At 36.6% G+C, this 18,139-nt stretch overlaps 2 protein-coding genes across 4 annotated transcripts; both read left to right on the top strand.

Annotated features, from left to right (window-relative positions):
• The first annotated feature begins 141 nt into the window (after positions 1-141).
• Positions 142-11,286, top strand: LOC128529909 (TRAF3-interacting JNK-activating modulator). 2 transcript variants are annotated; one of them, XM_053503516.1, is made up of 14 exons: positions 142-321; positions 911-1,435; positions 2,075-2,141; positions 2,267-2,336; positions 2,464-2,491; positions 2,586-2,615; positions 5,541-5,636; positions 6,403-6,474; positions 6,647-6,787; positions 6,893-7,030; positions 8,538-8,673; positions 9,634-9,773; positions 10,116-10,241; positions 10,712-11,286. In XM_053503516.1, exons 2-14 carry the CDS (start codon positions 1,115-1,117, stop codon positions 10,907-10,909), a joined length of 1,563 nt encoding a protein of 520 aa, XP_053359491.1. In that variant the 5' UTR covers positions 142-321; positions 911-1,114; the 3' UTR covers positions 10,910-11,286. The 2 variants fall into 2 exon arrangements, with proteins under 2 accessions (XP_053359491.1, XP_053359490.1); XM_053503515.1 differs by having other exon boundaries at positions 2,036-2,141.
• Positions 11,287-11,560: 274 nt separating this feature from the next.
• Positions 11,561-17,941, top strand: dnase1l1l (deoxyribonuclease I-like 1-like). 2 transcript variants are annotated; one of them, XM_053503517.1, is made up of 9 exons: positions 11,561-11,604; positions 13,404-13,555; positions 13,816-13,904; positions 14,164-14,250; positions 14,381-14,502; positions 16,270-16,382; positions 16,479-16,636; positions 17,632-17,728; positions 17,809-17,941. In XM_053503517.1, exons 2-9 carry the CDS (start codon positions 13,415-13,417, stop codon positions 17,887-17,889), a joined length of 888 nt encoding a protein of 295 aa, XP_053359492.1. In that variant the 5' UTR covers positions 11,561-11,604; positions 13,404-13,414; the 3' UTR covers positions 17,890-17,941. The 2 variants fall into 2 exon arrangements, with proteins under 2 accessions (XP_053359492.1, XP_053359493.1); XM_053503518.1 differs by lacking the exon at positions 11,561-11,604 and adding an exon at positions 13,649-13,701 and having other exon boundaries at positions 13,488-13,555.
• Positions 17,942-18,139: the final 198 nt, after the last annotated feature.

The following is an 18,139-nucleotide window of genomic DNA, read 5'->3' as shown; positions in this document are numbered from 1 at the left end:
AGTGTGTACTTGTGTGTACTGTACTTGTGCTTCGCCTTTCAAGCGCCAGCAGGTCAGTTGAGTAATGCCATGTGAATGCACCAGCCATTTCTAATCTAAAGGCCCATCCGTGTGCAGAAGCAGTTTCAGTATGGGTGGCTGCAGAGATAGAGCAACTCATGCAAGACTGTGTGCTTCCTCTTACTTCCTGTAAACTAGCAAGGCTGAAGAAGTAACCCGCGTTTATTGTTCAAACTAATTTTCACTTTCTCAGCTGTAAAGTTTTTTCCTCAGTTTTATTTTTTCAGCACTATTTTGTCTTCCAGGGCTCACATGAAACAGGTATTTTCATCAAAGTTTATAGTGTGTAAGGTTTCTTTCAAATATTTGTGGCAGTTTGTTTCCTTCTATGCTCCCACGTATGTACGAGTGCAGTTTTTCAATTATAACGTGAATATTAAGTGTTAGCAAATGTAAAACATTCATTGTTGTTTGAGTAACTTGTACATTCTCAGAAATTTGAAATGGAAATGTTTCATAGCATATCATAGGATTTGCTGTAAACTTTGTATTGTTGTGTAAATGAATGGATCTGAGCAGTGGGTGTAGTGTTGTACCTTTCGTGAGGTTTTATTTGTTAACTAAAAGATCATCTTTTAGTATAACAATTTATTGGTATTCTTGTTATCAGTTTGAAATTAGTAAAAACTGGGAAAATGGTTTATTCTAGCATTCTGAAGGGTTCCTGGGTTTGTCATCTTTAAGGTTCTATTCAGTATCGTAAAATATAGAGGTTCCTTTTTAGAAAAAGTCTAAGATACAATCGCTTTTAAAAGCTAGCATACCTACAAATATTTGTAGTCATTAAAAGTAGTTAATATGATATTCAAATAAAGCTGATATTTTAAATAATATGTTTATGTGTTTGCAGCTGTCTGAAGAGTGTCAACGAGTGTGTGCTTCTAAATCAGAAAACCCACAGAGGTGAATAACCTGACATCATCAATATAACGTTGCTTTAACAAAGCATTGTCTACACAGTCACTGTGATATACGTGTGAAGCTAAAAAACCTGCCATAAAGCATTGACTGCTGCAGACCATCAAAGCAGTAGTCTCCATCCTACTGAGACATAATGATTACACTTGATGGCAGCCCAATCCAAAAGTGTGACTATGATGTAAAACTGGAACAGCGTGCTGTAAAGCACAGAAATCTTGGGGATCGGAACAACATAACAACATGTCGAAGTCCAACCAGAGATGTGGACACGAAAAGGATTAAGAATGAACTACACCGCAAAAGGCAGGATGAATTTTCAAAGAGACGACCAGCTGACTGCAGTGTGAACACTCTGTTATCTCCACGGTCAAGACACAATTTTGCACGAGAGGGAGGTCGTGTGACGCAAATGTTTACATCATACAGGCATCCAAAAATAAGCCCAATTAAGCAGGTAAGCAATTGTAAACGTAACTATTCTCATTCTATAGCCTGTCTATGAGTTATTTAAGTTATAGTTGTTGTTGTTGTTGTTTTAAAAGACAACATCCAAATTTAAAATATAAAGGGTGCATGCTGTTATAGGAAAATAATTAGTGGTATGGTGGCCTGAGGCACTCCAGTGCAAAGTTAACATCACATCCCTCCTTTTTATTCCTCTTACACCAGTCCCATTTGCAAATTGCAAACATTTTTATTAATAAACCAAATTGTATACATTGCCACCAGTTTTACATAATATTTTATACATGTATTATTTGGAACAATTTCGCCTAAGACCTTAAAAAGAACTGACACTGGAGACTTCTTCATCATGTTAATAATATTTATTGTTATTTATGTTTATTTGTTAAACAAATAATGTTTTAATGGGTCTGTAATTAGCTGCAGATTATATGAAGCACTCACACAGTTATAGGAAATCAGATTTTGACCAATCAGATTTCAGACTAGGGCCATGGCATACTGTAATTCACGATAACTGTAATCATTTTCTGTATATATCTTTGGGAATCTTGGTAATATTGCAGTATATTTATATAAAACCTTGCAGTCAGTGTCGACTTCTTTACTGAACAATGAAAATACACAGAAGCATGACAGTGTTGCAGCAGTTCTTGACTCACTTCTTCATAGAGGAAAAGCAAAGCAAGAACGAGGCAAGTAGACTATTTTTCCGTTTGTTGTTTGTTCGTTTGGAATAGCTTTATATACTGTATATAGCACACGTATCATAAGTGGGTGGCATAGCTCAGCTCATATAAGTATATTTTGTTTCTCCTAGCTCTTCTTCGAGACATCACCCAGCTTACAAACAACGACAGAACCCTCCATACTGCTAGTGTGCAGACTGAGTAAGTGATCCTCCTTCATGTTGTACTGTATATTGCACTTAGCTAGAGTTAATGTAGTTTAAGTTAGTTTCATGTACAAATTCAGTCATGGTTTTGTGACTTTTACTGGCTTTTTCTTTTCTGATAGGTCAGGCATTGCAACAGTTAACGAACAGGTATGGTGATGAATTAAATCAATGTTCATGACATTTTCACATTTGTGCTGTAACAAATAAATTTGTTCCTTTCTTTTGATCTCGTCTAATATAGGACATTCAGGAGTTGGCATCTTGTTTAGAGGTAATGTTATGTGTTAAACATTAATGTCTGAATTAGCATCATACCATAAAAATTATTGTTGTAAAACAAAATATACGGTGTGTGAATTATTCATAGCTTTGTAATATAAATAGCGAGTTCATGTGTTATAATTAAGCAATATCAAATGAGATAAGTACAGTTATGCTGAATAATAGGGCACAGCCTGATATCACGGCCATGCTGATATTTAGCACAACAGAATAACCTCGATGGTGATATTGCTCTTATTTAAAAGTTTTACAAAAAGCATTTATTACCAACAGATAATGGGTTGTTTGTTTATTTAACCAGTTATTTTGCTCTTTTTTTATTTTATTTTGCTTGTGACTGGTGAAACTAGCATTCAGCTAGCGGCTAATTGTTAGAGACAGATGATTGAACTTAGCCAACTGGTAAGAAAAATAAACCATGGACGTGGCGGGCAGTCCTGTAAATCTCATAGGTTTCTCTTAAAATTTCCACTTACAGTGGAACCTCGGATTACGAGTAACACGGTTTACGAGTGTTCCGCAAGACGGGCCAAGAATTTTTAATAAATTTTGACTTGAAAAACGAGCATTGTCTTTGTTTACGAGCACCGAGTATCATGTATCACGCATGCGCTTCTTGTTTTGACGCCGAGCGTCACGTCATCACGACTGAGCCAACGGTTTTTCTCTCTCTTGCGCTGCAGAATTGTAGGTAATCGTCTTTCCTGCTGGGTGAATACACAAACACACACACACACACAGACACACACACACACACACACACACATACACTTAGAAACTCTGCAAGGACTAAGAATCAGTAAGAGAGACAATAGGTAATCGTCCTGGTAATAGGTAAACACTCTCTGCCTTACACAGACATGCTCTGTCGCGATTCTTTTCAAAGTTAAGCTGGTTAATTTAGTTTTTTTGTTGTTGTTGTTGCTTTACTTTACAGCAGTGATTCCATTAGTATGCGCTCACGCGAGTGTGACTAGCGATGTTCCTTGCTAATTTTTAAATGGTTAATTTTTTACACGGTTTAAAAAACGGTCTCTCCGTTAATGTGTGTGTGTGTGTGTGGGGGTTCCTTATCTGTCGGGATCTATTTTTACGTTTTTTTTTAAAGGTAAAGTGCAGGTTAATTTGTTTTATTTTTACTTTATATTTTGTGTTTATTATTTTTATGTATTTATTTTTTTGGGCTGTAAAATGAATAATTTTAGTTTCCAGTATTTCCTATGGGAAAATTACATTTGGTTTACAAGTGTTTTGGAATACGAGCCCACTTCCGGAACGAATTATGCTTGTAATCCGAGGTTCCACTGTATATCGCTTTAGAATATCAGCTTCTGGGCTTCTGGGGATGAATCTCGAATAGCATTAAATAAAAAGCTAATGTGCTCGGACTTCATTTGCTCCACACACCAAGTAGTGATTAGAGACAGATTCAGCCTTATGTTAGAGCTAATTAGCTTGAAGCTTGTGTTAGCCATAAACAGATCAACACAGATAATTCAGAAGCAAATCGTCGCAACTTAGTAGCAAATATCAAGAAGAAAAAGTGGTATTTAAGACGACATAACACTATCAGACGTGGTTTCTTGCTGAAACTGATTCTGTTCTCCAACTTTTCAGTACTGCAGGCCGTACTGACCTTCTTTTATCCATGCCGAATAGTGATGGGTCGTTAATGAATGATTCATTCTTTTTGAACGAGTCTTTAAGAGGGATTTTTTCATTTTCTACTGGGCACGCATGCGCAAAGCATCGCAAAACCTCTATTGGTTATGTACAAGAAACATAAATGTGCGGTTCATTTAGTCTTCTAGTCCGAGTTATTTATTATTTTGTCATGTGAATCCCATAGACACTATGCAGTGCATTACACAGGAAACAGAATTGAGCAGTCCATCTCCTGAGTTTTCTAGTCCAAATCGTTCGTTCTTTTTACACGTGACTCCCATAGACACTACATGACAAAAAAACGAACGACTCAGACCAGAAGGATGAAAGGATCTGCTAATTTTGTTTATCATATATCCTTAGCTGTATTGTAATATTTTTATTACTGGAACTAATGTGCCAAAATGTGTGTATGTAGACATGTGGGGAGTCTGTTTATTGAAAATGTAACATTTTATTTTATTTCTGATTAAAATAAGTGACTCAAAAAAGATTTGTTCATTTTGAACCATGTCACTAAAATGATCCAAACTTCCCATCACTAATGGCAAAAACTGACAGTTAGTGTAACTAATGATTGTTAAAACACTGAAATGATAGTATAGTAAATCGTCACAGTGCTGTTATGATCTGTATCACCACTCGTAGAAAGCCCAGATTGCTTGGTTGGGCCAAAAATGTTGCAATGTTATTGTAATTAGATAATTAATCCAAAATTTCCTGCTTACATCTAAGCCTGTCAGGAGTATTGACTTCAATAGTGTAATAATAATCACTCACTCTTCTTCTATACCACTTTATCCTGTATACATGGTTGTGGGGAGGCCTGAAGCATATGCCAGGAGACATAGGGCAGGGCGCACCCTGGATGGGGTGCCAATTTAACACAGGGCACACACATACAGTACATATGCTCATTCCCACACTATAAGCAATTTGGAAACGACAATTAGCCTAATCTGCAGTCTTCGGACTGTGGGAAGAAAACAGGACCCCTAGAGGAACCTGACCAAGCATAACATGCAAACTTTATGCAGACAGACCGAAGGCATTAATTGAACCCAGACCCTAGAGGTGCAAGGCAACAGTGTTAACCTACTACAAAAAATTCCTATAATGTAAAACTTTATTTCTGAGGGAATTCTAACACTAATTCTTAACTGAATGTAACCCAGTTAGCTTGAATAATTATGATCAAATAGTAGAAACTAGCCATGTTGAAATCCAGTCTGATTTGTCTCATGTGCAGGAGGCGTTATATAGAGAGAAGGTCCTGAAAAAAAAGTTGACTGCCCTTCAGAAGAGTACATCTGCACTAATGCAGGCCTCTGAACTGCTGTGGAAGGTATGTGTACTGTAACGGTATATCATTTATTTTTACATTCTAGAAATTTGTATTGTTTTTATTTTCTTTAATCCTTTTTTCACATTTTCACAAAATAAATCAACTAATTAACATAGTCAGTTAAACTAAGTCATTAGGACGGCTTTCAGGACAGCTCATAAAAACATGCATTATGAACTTAAATCATTTTGCTCTTTATCCTATTTGTGTCAGAAATGAAAACGTGTGAGTGGGTTCTGTGGTTTGCAAGTATCCGGCTGTTTGCTCTTCAGTTTAAAAAAAAAAAGAAAAGAGAACGACATCTACTCACCCGGAAAAAGTGCTAGGTAGCAAATACCCAACACTCTTGCTGTTTTGGTCCTTCCTGTATATATATCTGTACAGTATATACACAGTCTCCCCTATAGCATCTGTGGTGCTTAAACAAACAGTTAGACATGGAAAAAATGAACATCTGGTATGTGATGTACAGTTTAATAGTCAAATGTACAATGATGTACAGTGTAATCTACAAATCTAAAAAGTGTCTGCAGCAGGTACAGTTGTCAGGGGGTTTGAGTCATAAACTTTATGTTAAAATATTATTGTGTGTGTATATATATATATATATATATATATATATATATATATATATATATATACTGTGGCACAATACTGTCATAAAATCTAAGATATATGTTCAAGGGCACACACCCCGGCTTTCAGTGGAAGCTGCATCCGTTGTAGCTGTGCCTGTGTCACACCGCATTTCCTTTTCCTCCCACAGACTCGTTGTGATGAAGATCTACTGAAGAACAAGATCAAGACACTGGAGGCTCAGCTACAGCTGTGCATGAAGGTAAGTTTGAGTGCTAGGAATTTAGATTTGTATGTTAAAAAAGGTGTGTTTACAAATTTTACATAGAAAACCAATGACCCCATCAACATCTTAACCAGTTTTGTGGTACATGTCACAGACCTGTTTCTGTGATAATTCTTTTTAACACATGTGATTATGCCTCATTATTTAGCATGTTCCTCAAAATGGACTAACGGAGGTGGTATTAAATATGGAGAAACAGAAGGAGGAGTATGAAAAAAAGGCAATGGAGGCCATTCAGAAGGCCACAGAGGAGAATTCAGAAGCACAGAGCAAGCTGCAGAATCTACACGTAAGTGCTTTTGTTGAAGAGGTAGTCAAGTTTCAAGCTCATTCATAGAGAGATATTTTGAAACCTATTTGTCAACTTATCACGCCATCATCATCTTTCCACTAGGAGGCACTACAGGTGGCCCAGGCAGAGTCATTGAGGTGGCAGAAGCTGTATGAGGAGCTGAGAGAGAGCTCCAACCTCTTGAGGAAGAAACAGGATGAGAGCACTGATCAGCTCCAGCAGCTACAGAATCAGCTGCAGGTTAGACCACAGACACAGATAAGATGCAGATAAAGAAAAACTACAATTAGCAGTTGCAACGGTACACTGCCATTTGATCACATGATGATGTCACGTGATTTAAATATTACTGCAGATTATGAATTTGAATATTTGTACTACTTATAGCCTTTTTCAGGGAGTATTAATGGAAATGCTGCCATAAAAAAAAAATCATGGTATCTAAACACTGTGGCATAGTGGTTAGCACTCTCACCTTGCACCTCCAAGGTCAGGTCGAATCTTGTGGTTCTGTGTAGGTGGAGTTTGCATGTTTTCCCCATGCTTGGTGGGTTTTCTCTGGGTTTCCTCCCTAGTTCAATGTCATCCATTATAGGCAGATTGTCATTTATAAATTGTCCATAGTGTTTGACTAGATGTGTGCGGGCTTGTGTCATGCAATCGGGCTCCCCATTGAGTGTGTACCCTGCCTTATACCCTAATACCCAATAATTCCTTGAGATGACCCTGTATATTGATGATGGAGCAATCACTATCGCTTTTTTTCTCACAGCTCCAAACTCACCAGTTTGATCTTGAGCTTGGGTAACTGTTTAAATGGTGTACCATATTTTCTCCCCATGACAATGTGGGTTTCCTTCTGGTTCTCTAGTTTTTTTCCATCTCCTGAAAAAATATGCTGATCAACCATAACATCACAACACAAAACATTATACCTAGTATTGTGCAGGTGCTCCTTGTACCATCTGGGCAGGCTCTGGGGGTTTGCTATGGTGTCTGGCACCAGGACATCAGCAGCAGAACCTTTGGGTTATGGGGTGGAACCTCATGGACCGGATTTGTTTTTCTGGTGCATCCTATGGGTGCTCAGTCTGACTGGGATATTAAGAGTTTGGAGACCAGGTTGATGGTCTTTGGCTTTTTGCCTGCCGGCTGTGGTGCACTGGGTGTTCTGGTGCCTTTCTACCATAGCCAACATTGACCATTTTCTGTGAGTTGTTCTGCACTGCCATTTCTGTACAATCAGAGAATAATGAACCAGAGAGGCTGGCCTGGGCTCACCACAGGAATTAACGAGCCATGATCCTGTCACCAGTTTGGTGGTATACTAAGGGAATTGACTGCTAAAATGCCTGTGTGTGACTGAGTGCCCTGTGATGGATCAGCATGCCATCCAGATTGCAATGCCATCTCGCTTCAAAGTATAAGCAGTGTTTTCAGGCTCCACCATCAGAAAAGAACAAAGCGGTTACTGAAGATGAACCACTGTTGGCCCTGAAATTAGTTTGCGCTTGCAAGTTGGTCAACAGTTTTCCATTTTTTGACAGTGATGCTGATTTCACTGTGATGGCACACTTTTTAAAGACATGTAATTCAGACATGCTTCTTTACTTTTCATTACATTCCAGTCTCCAAATGTTAAAATTTAAGATTTAATGATCCTTTACATTTCTTTTTTGCTTAGCAGGAAAACTTCTGTTTAAGAATCATAAGACTTACAGTAAATGTGTATGTCTTTGTTGTGCAGAGATCCAAGGAACAGGACGAGTCACTGAGGGAGCAGTGTAACATCCTGCAGCAGGACAATGCTGACTTTTCCTCTGAAATCCTTCTGCTACAGCAGGACAACCAGACTCTGAAAGAAGAGCTAGTGAAATTCGCAGGTACATTTCACATCTGAATATTAAGCATATATGAACAGTTTGACAGCAAAATGAGATTATGGAGGTTTGGAGGGAAAAAAAAAACAAGAGTATTGTAAACTGATAAGGAATATTTTGTGCATGTTTTCTACGCATAGAGCACAGATGCTAAGGTATTAATCTAAAATGATAAAAGAGTGTTGGATGCAAATGAGTGTAATAGTATGTTGGTTGAGTTTGAATTAAAAGATCAAGAACAAAAGCGCTAAATTTTGTTGCACACAGGGCCTTTTTAATATAATATTGTTGAAGATCCTGAAAGACATTAAATACAAAACAAAAACAGCTTACAGCATTCTTAGCCTCCTTCTCTTTGGTTCTTGACAGCTAACTATCATAGTACAGGTACTGTACGTGCCATTTAACATCAGTTTATACATCCACTGACCACGTATCCATCAGTTGTCCTCTAAGGTTATTATATAAAGTGATGGAGGGCAGAAGACCAAACATAGCAACCTCAAATGTTTCCCATACTGTACACAGTGCATGCATCTCATGTCCCTTGTGTAGTAGTGTTAAAACAGAGGGTTCGCTCTACAAACTAACTTTACCACAGTGCTTACACTACAGTATCCCACATAGCTTTGTTGAGTATATAACAATGTTTTTGCACAACATTGTCATGTGTGTCATGCTTTGCCCAAAATATGGGGTTTTAAAGCTTATAAAATAAGGTAATAAAGTTTTCAGGTTTTCAACTAAAATATTTTGGTATAGGCAACCTTGTGTGTCAGAGGATAATAATTTTCTAAAATGAATAGAAGTCTGAATAGAATTATTGCATTCTGCTGTTGTACTGTTCATATGCTTAACCTACTGGGATATACTGTACTTTTAAAAAACTTTTTGGGAGTGATTATGTGAAGTGAAGTACGGAAATTTAATAATCAGATTTATTATTGTGGTTAACCCACTCAGATAACGCGCAAGGATCTTGGAATAATATCACAGAAGTGCACAAGCAGGGACTTGAGTCATACCAGTTTGTTGAGGTGGATAATAGCGTCGCTAAGCAGCTCCGCCAGACCAAACAGAGACTCAGCCTAAAGGAAAAGGAGGTACTGGATGAATACTCTCTGAATGGATGGTTTACCCTCAAGCCTGCTTTACTTTCACAATATACTTGCTTGCTTCTCTTAATTTTTGTGTTATTTCAAGTATGTGAAATAATATTTATATTTATTTATAGTCATGATTTTATCCTGTGTAAAAACATAAGAAACTTTATTTAACCTTATGATTGGGTCAGTAGAACCATACTATATAGGGCTATATAGGAAATAGACAATCACTGTATGTTAACATATTAATAGCGTAATATATTGCATAAAAATTGTTTTATATTGCCTTAAATGCTTCTTAGCTGAGTGATGTGGGTGTTGTCTTATTAATCATGATAGTGTGAGGATCTGAAGAAAGAGCTGGAGGTCCTGGAGCAGGAGTGTTACGGTTATCAGGCTCGTGTGGCTCAGTGTCTGAATGAGCTAAATACTATAAGTGCTCGCAATAGCAGAAGCATGCGAAGGGTAGGACTCCTATACTTAACACAAAATTATGGTCTCATGCAAAACTGTACATGTCTTAGTTAAATAAATCCTAAATGCCTTAGACAGTTTTGTTTTCTCTATCTTAGTGCTTCTAATTATTATTATTATTGTTGTTGTTGTTGTTGTTGTTGTTGTTGTTGTTATTGTTGTTATTAGTAGTAGTAGTAGTAGTAGTAGTAGTTGAAACAACCAAGCGTTGATTAAGCTATACATTTATATATAATTATAACATATATAGTTAAAACATGTAAAGTAAAAACAATTTTTCCCCAGTACAGATACAATTAATTAGAAAAATAGAATATAAATAAACAATAGTTTAAAGTATAATTCAAATGGTATATTAAATATTTATATGCAATACAAAATGTACTTTTAATAATTAATAATTTATTGACTTGTAATAATGAAGTGGGTTTTTTCCCCCCTTTAACCCTCCCTCATCACAGAGACGTTTCTGTAGCACTCTGTGCTGGACTCTGTTCTTCATCCTGATGCTAATTGCAATAATGGTTGCTGTTTGGATCTACCGTCCATCAGTCAGGGAGCAGCTTCATGAATTTTACTCAGCAGTGGAGGAGAGAGTGGAGGACTATTTAATGCAGGCAGCATCCACGCAACATGCACGCTGCTTCAGACCTGTTTGAGAAAGACACCTTTAAATTCACATGTTTATAACGTTTAGGATAATATTTATTGGTTGTATATCATATATTTATATCATGATATATGTACATTATGATATGAGCCAAAATACACCATGAATAATGCTATCTGCACAGTGTGTGTAGTATGTAAAATGGATTATGAGGTTATGAATTTGTACCCCTAGCCCATAACTTTGTAAGGTTTCAAAGTGAGGTGGCGTGTCCTTCATACATAATAAAGTTTCATATGTATTCATGATCTTTCTTATCTTTATCAGTATGTTCTAATGATCCCAAAATAGCATTGTTCCATTTCAAGTTCATATTTTCAGACTTTAGTTAATTGAAATCAAAGCCTTGAATAAAAGCTGTGTACAGAATTAAAATATGGTTTACAAAAGTTGTTTCAATGATGTGATTTTAACCGAAATATCTTAATGAGCAAAAAACTAGAAAGACTTGATTGTGTTGTAGTTGGTCCCTCTCTTTAACATTCCAGGCAATGCTACACTGGACAGGATCACTGACACAGCGTATTTTAAAGGACACACTTACACACACATTTACACATTCAAACAACACTGTCCCTCCCACAGGCCTTTCACCATATTTCCTGTGTGATCTAACTAGAGCTTTTTTAAAAACATGAAGCCCGACTGACAACTGTTATAGTATGTGATGACCCGCCATTCACGGTAAGTGCTCCATTTCTCTAATGTGACCAATGCTATCAGAACCTGTAGTTAGTGTGTGCTTGACCATTAACTGACTGTGTGGTGTGAACCAGGATGAGCAACATTACATCTGTGATCTGTTCATGTTTTCTAGCACTAATGCAGTTTTTTTTTTTATCATTTAAGCCTACAAATAAGTGTGCCGGCCCAGAAACACCCTTTACATGGTCAAATTTAGCCATTTACACATTAGACGTTTGATACTTTTAAAAACGACAGGATCACTAAACCAACTATCTTCTCCCTATTTTAAACCTGGCTGCTGTGCTGAAACCTAATCTACTTATGGTGAAAGAAAAACACTCAAGCATTTAGAGAAGGAAATGCTGGTAATAACTTTTTATCAGCCATATTGTTACTGTTTGGTCACCACAACACTTGTTAACTCTGGCGGTGAAATAAGCAATAATTGATCCAGTCAAATTATATATTTCTTTTACATTATTTATATTATAAAACCTTTTTTTAAACATGCACAAACTACTGTATGTCAGTGCTCTTTTCTATTTGAATATGACCTTATCTGATCATAAATTGAACTGATTAGGCTTTGCTTGCAGAGGTGTACACCTCTTTAGACTTAATATCCAAATATTTAAAAATATATATTTTGTTGAAATACAGTGGCCAAAAAAATCAAACACTCTAATATTCCATTGGACCGCCTTTCACTTTAATTTGCTGTGAGGTTCCAACAACCTTAAGCCATGTTGCAAACTTTTTTTTTTTTTCCGTCCAGAGTTGCATACATTTTTGCCCAAGATCTTGTATTGGTAATGGGAGGGTCAAACCAGTCTGTAAGGCTCTCTCCAGCACATGCTAAAGACTTTCAATGAAGTTAAAGTCATAAGTCTTGGAAAATATTGCCATTTCATCATGGAATATGCCTGTGGCATCAAGAAGGAACAAACTCAGTAGATGTGATAACCTGGTCATTCAGTACATTCAGGTCATCAGCTGACTTCATTTTACTGCCACATACTGTAATGTTGCTAACCCAAGACCTTACCAACTGAAACCTCCAGAGGCTTGTACAGTGGGCACTATTTGTGAATCTTCCATCCTTTCCCTGACACACCATTCACCCTATAAGGGTTTTTTCTTCATTTTTCCAAAAGTTACATTTTTAAGCTCCATATGAAAGTGAAGGCTGTTCTGGTTAGCCTCACTCGATAGTGATTTTGGCTACACAGCTGTTTAATCCCAATGCTCTAGGTACTTGTCACACTATGTGTGGAAATGCTCTTACCTCCACTATTAAACATACAGTAGTTGTGATTGTCATTTTTTTTTTTACAATGCAACTTCACTAATTATTTATGTGATCTGTGATCATAATAATTTTTTTCTTACCTTATTTCTTCTGCAACAATGATGGGTCAGCAATACCCTTCCTGGTTTTAACAATGCGCTGGACATTTCCCATGACTATGGGTTATGTCTTCCAACATGATTGTTTAAGAAATGAGAAATGACTCACTTCATCATTTAAGGTTAAACGTTGTCGCCAGCTGAAACATATCCAATCATATCCATATCTAATTATCCAATTAAATGAACATCAATTTTTTTTTTTATTATTTATTTAAACTTTTTTGGTAGAGATTCTAAGTATTTTATTGTCAAAAAAAATTTTCCCAGACTTTAGCTGCAATGACTTCTTGACGAAGTTGCCCAGAGCACCCCACATATACCATACCGTATATTTGACTCAACAAATAAAAGAACATGCTGAGTATTGTTTTCCATTTATCACATAGGTGCTGTGAAAATGAGATCTCCTCTTCTGATGTCCATCGTGGGCATGTTTCTCTTAACAACAACACAATCCCTAAAGATCTGTGCCTTTAATGTCCAAAGCTTTGGAGCAGCAAAAGCCAGTAACAAAAGAGTTATGGGGATTTTGACAAAGGTAAACCAAACATAAATCCAATGGTCAAGAAACAATTATATATTTTGAAAAAAACTGTGTCTAATTCGTGTCACACTCCTTATTGACATCCAGTAGGAGACCATTGTGTATAAGTTGTTGAATAGTAGGAAGGACATTGAGAGATGGTGGGTATGAAAACTCTGTCACCAGCAGAAAGTGGTATGGGATATTATACAAGTTAACTTAGGAAGATGTTGGATCTTTAGACATGGTCTTTCTCTCAAACTTCATTTTTTCAGATAATTTCTCGCTGTGACCTAAGTTTGATTCAGGAGGTGCGAGACGCCAAAGGTGTAGCCGTTTCTGCATTGCTGAAGAACCTAAACAGGTGCATGTGCTGTTGATTTACCCACATTGGTTATATAAATAAGTACTGGACATCTGATTCTAATCATTATCTAATCAAATTGATTCATACACATTTTATACAAATTTCGATAATTTTCATTTGGATTCAATTCATACCTGTGTAAAGCTGCTTTGCGACAATGACAAATGTTAAAAGCGCTATACAAATAAAACTGAATTGAATTAAATTGAATACTGTATACTGTTTTTAAATAATATTTTTTTATCATGCTGCCTAGGTTTGAAAAAACAAATGTGTACTCTTATTTAGAAAGCCAACGCATGGGAAGAAACACATACAAGGAGCAGTATGTTTATATTTATAGGTAAAATGACATATATGCTGACATAAAATACACAAAATAACTGATCTATAAATATAACATCTAAGCCTTCATTCAAATCCCAAATCGATATATTTCCTAACTCATATTGTCTTGCTTGCTATGAGATCAGGAAAGATGTACTGCAGGTGCAAGAGCAAGTCTATTATCATGAATTGAAACAGACAGAATTCAATGATACTGATGTGTTTCCCAGAGAACCATTCATCATAAAGATTCACTCACCCACAAGCTGTAAGTATAACAGACCTACCACAAAACACACAGTTGTACTGTATGAGTGCTTTTGTATGCTCTATAGCATTACAATTTTCCATCACTTAAACTAAGGGGCATAAACCCAGTACCCAAACAACTTTAGGTCATATAGTGGACCCTAAAAGCCGCCACTTCCTTTCGTTAGTAATATTAATAATAAATAGTATAAAGCAAGTAATAACTTTCAGTAAAGACATTTTTGTGTATAAGTGTGTGTGTGTGTGTGTGTGTGTGTGTGTGTGTGTGTGTGTGTGTGTGTGTTTGAGGCACAGAGAAACCTAAAAATACACTGATCAGTCATAACATCATGACCACCTGCCTAATATTGAGTAGATTTGAGTGACTTTGACAAGGGCCAAATTTTGATGTTTAGAGGACTGGGTCACAGTACCTCTAAAACTGCAGGCCTTGTGGGATGTGACTGGTTTGCATTGGTCAGGACTTGCCAAAAGTGCTCCAAGGAAGGAAAACTGGTAAACTGGTGACAGGGTGATACACAAGTAGATCAAATTGATAAAAAGGTTAATGCTGATTATGATATAAAGGGTTCATAACTTTAATTGTTTTGTTAGTGTATATGCATGGCAAATACGCTGCCCAGCCAAAAAGTCGCCTGGATACTTGGAAGCTTCTCATTTCTTAAACAACCATGTCAAAAGACATATCCTGCAAATATGTTAATTTGCTTCTAAGATTTATCCTTTTCCAGAGTGAAGGGTTGCATCATGAGTAAAAAGAGAGGCAGGTGAAGTGATTGCAAGATCAGGCTCAAATTTTGAATTTGCGGTTCAGGGAGCATGTGACATAATTTTCACACATAGATTGGCCACCACAGAGTCTACACCTTAACACTATTAAGAATTTTTGGGATGTGCCGGAGAAGACTTTACTTGTTACATGTTAGAGTGTGTGACTTTGGCTTGGCAGTGGATATACTGTAAGTATTATTTTTTAATGCCAAATACTAAAACCTTAAGGTCTCAACACCCACCCATTTAACTCATAGGGCAAAAAAATACTGAGTTACAGTCAAACCTTGGATTGAGAGCATAATTTGTTCTGGAAGCATGCTTGTAATCCAAAGTACTTGTATATCAAATGACCCCATAAGAAATAATGGAAACTCATATGATTCATTCCACAAAAAAAATATTCGTATAAAAAGAATTTATACAAAATATAAAGTAAAAAAAATGATACTTTACCTTCGTAAAGAATCGTAGATTTGGTGATTGAGACCAGAGAGAGGAGAGGAGGCAGGGGGCTACTGCGTAGGACTACTTTCAGATACACACAAACACACAAATGCATGCACACACCCAAACGCATGCACACACACACACACACACCAGTTTGCTAACTGACTCTCACTCACACAAGCACGCACACACACTCACACACACACACACACACACACACACACACACACACCAGTTTCCCGACAGAGACTCTCACTCACACAAGCGCGAGCAATACTGCTCGTATTTCAAGACCTCTCTCATTTACCGAGTTACCATACATATATACCCCCATCCTGGAAGAAATCTGTTTTCTCTACATCCTTAATCCTAGATTAACCTGCAACTATTTAGGTACATAATAATTCTGATAATGCTGCTTTGATGATACATTATATTATTTGAAACTCATGAATGGATTCAAACCTGTATTAAGCTACTATATAAACAAGTGTAGCTTCATATCACAGAATTTCTTTATATGACTGCTAATTTCCTTTTGCAGTTCTGAAAAGCTTCATTATCATTGGTCATCACTCATGTCCTAGGAAAGCCATGAATGAGATGGAAGAGCTTTTTGAAGTCTTTCAAGCTGTTAGAAAAAAGTGGAAAACAGAGGTGTGATTTTATTCAGAAAATATATTTGAAACATTTCCTTATTTGTATATTATATTTAACATTTAGGATGTTTCTTGTCTTTTATTTCCATTGTAGAATGTGATGATCCTGGGAGATCTGAATGCAGACTGTGGTTATGTCACCAATAAAGGCCTGAAGAAGCTCAAACTGAGGAATGATCCTAAGTTCCTTTGGTTGATCACGGATGAACAGGACACCACTGTTCGTGACAAAACACACTGTGCTTACGACAGGTATACAACAAACAAACTTTCTTACATTCTAGTTAAATAGAAATATTAGAAATTAGAAATATTATGACAAACTTTTAACAAACGAGTAAAGGATGTTCCTCATTTGAATATACTGCCAAGCCCAAATATTCTGTTTGGCTGCCTTTAGCTGTGATTATGGCGCACAATGTCATGACATTGACATGCCAATTTATATGGGAAAAAGATTCCTCATGTTCCCAGAACCACTCTTACACAATTTGAGCATAATATGATCATGTGTTTCTTTCTTTACGTGATACGCCCATCATCCTGGAATTGGGTCAATATGGACTCATCAGACTGCATCACTTTTCACAATTAAATTCCAATCTTCATGCTTCCTAGAAAATTAAGGGCTGTTGATTTTTTACCTTGCTTATTTTTTTCACTAAGCATTCAGGTGATTTCCAATCATACTGATTTTTTTCCGACTACATTTCCTCCGTAAAGTTGTTGGTTCAATACTATCCTTTCAGGCTAGAAAAATGCACTGGCCAGTTCTAAGCCAATTGCAGTAATTTCAGCAATTTTCTAAGTTGTTTTCTTTGCTTGATGTACTGTACTGTCATTCTGAAATAGTGGCACCCTTTTTTAGTCAGTGTATTTTAAATAACCTCTAATTAGCTAACCTCTGGCACAGTGGCTTAGTGGTTAGCACTGTCACCTTGCACCTCCAGGGTCCAGGTTTGATTCCCATCTTAACATTTAGAGTTTGCATGTTTTACCCGTACTTGGTGGGTTTCCTCTGGGTACTCCGTTTTCATGATTGGCGCTTCCAAATTGACCATAGTGTATGTACATGTGTGTGCCTTGCTATGGATTGGTACCCGGGCCAGGGTGTACCCTGCCTTGTGCCCTAAGCTGAATACAGAGTTACGCCTTATAGACAATGAGTGAGTGTGTGAAAATTATTTAAACTTAAATTATATTATATTACAATATTAATACATTTTAATTAATTAATTTCCCCTCAGGATAATTGTACATGGAAAAACACTGATTTCTAGGATTGTACCAGATTCAGCTCAGCCCTTCAACTTCAAAAGGGAGTTCAGTTTAACAGAACAAGAGGTATTTTACAGTTTATGGGTTGCATCAAAACAAATAACTGCGTGCCAAATGTCACACCTACTGCATATTATTTATTTTAGGCTTTGGAAGTCAGTGACCATTATCCAGTAGAGGTTGACCTAAAGTCAAGTCATCACCTCCACCTCAGGAATGAGCTCTGAACAACGACCTGCACTTCTTTTTCAAACTTTAGATTTTACAATTTTTCCACTTGTGCAGGTGTTTAAAATTCTCACTTTGATTGACTCTTAATAAAACATTTTATCCGGTTTTTTTTCGTATTGCTTATTTTTCCCTATATTATACAGTCATATATATTGAATAAACATTTTAAATCATAATTCAAAACTGAAAGGCATGTGAGACTAAAGTAACTAACCAAGAACAATTAAATTTCCGTATAATTGGTTT

The sequence above is a fragment of the Clarias gariepinus genome, chromosome 9, assembly GCF_024256425.1.
Source record: "Clarias gariepinus isolate MV-2021 ecotype Netherlands chromosome 9, CGAR_prim_01v2, whole genome shotgun sequence".
NCBI classification, from domain to species: domain Eukaryota; kingdom Metazoa; phylum Chordata; class Actinopteri; order Siluriformes; family Clariidae; genus Clarias; species Clarias gariepinus.
The sequence above is the reverse complement of the archived record's forward strand: the minus strand, read 5'-3'. Positions and strand labels throughout refer to the sequence as shown.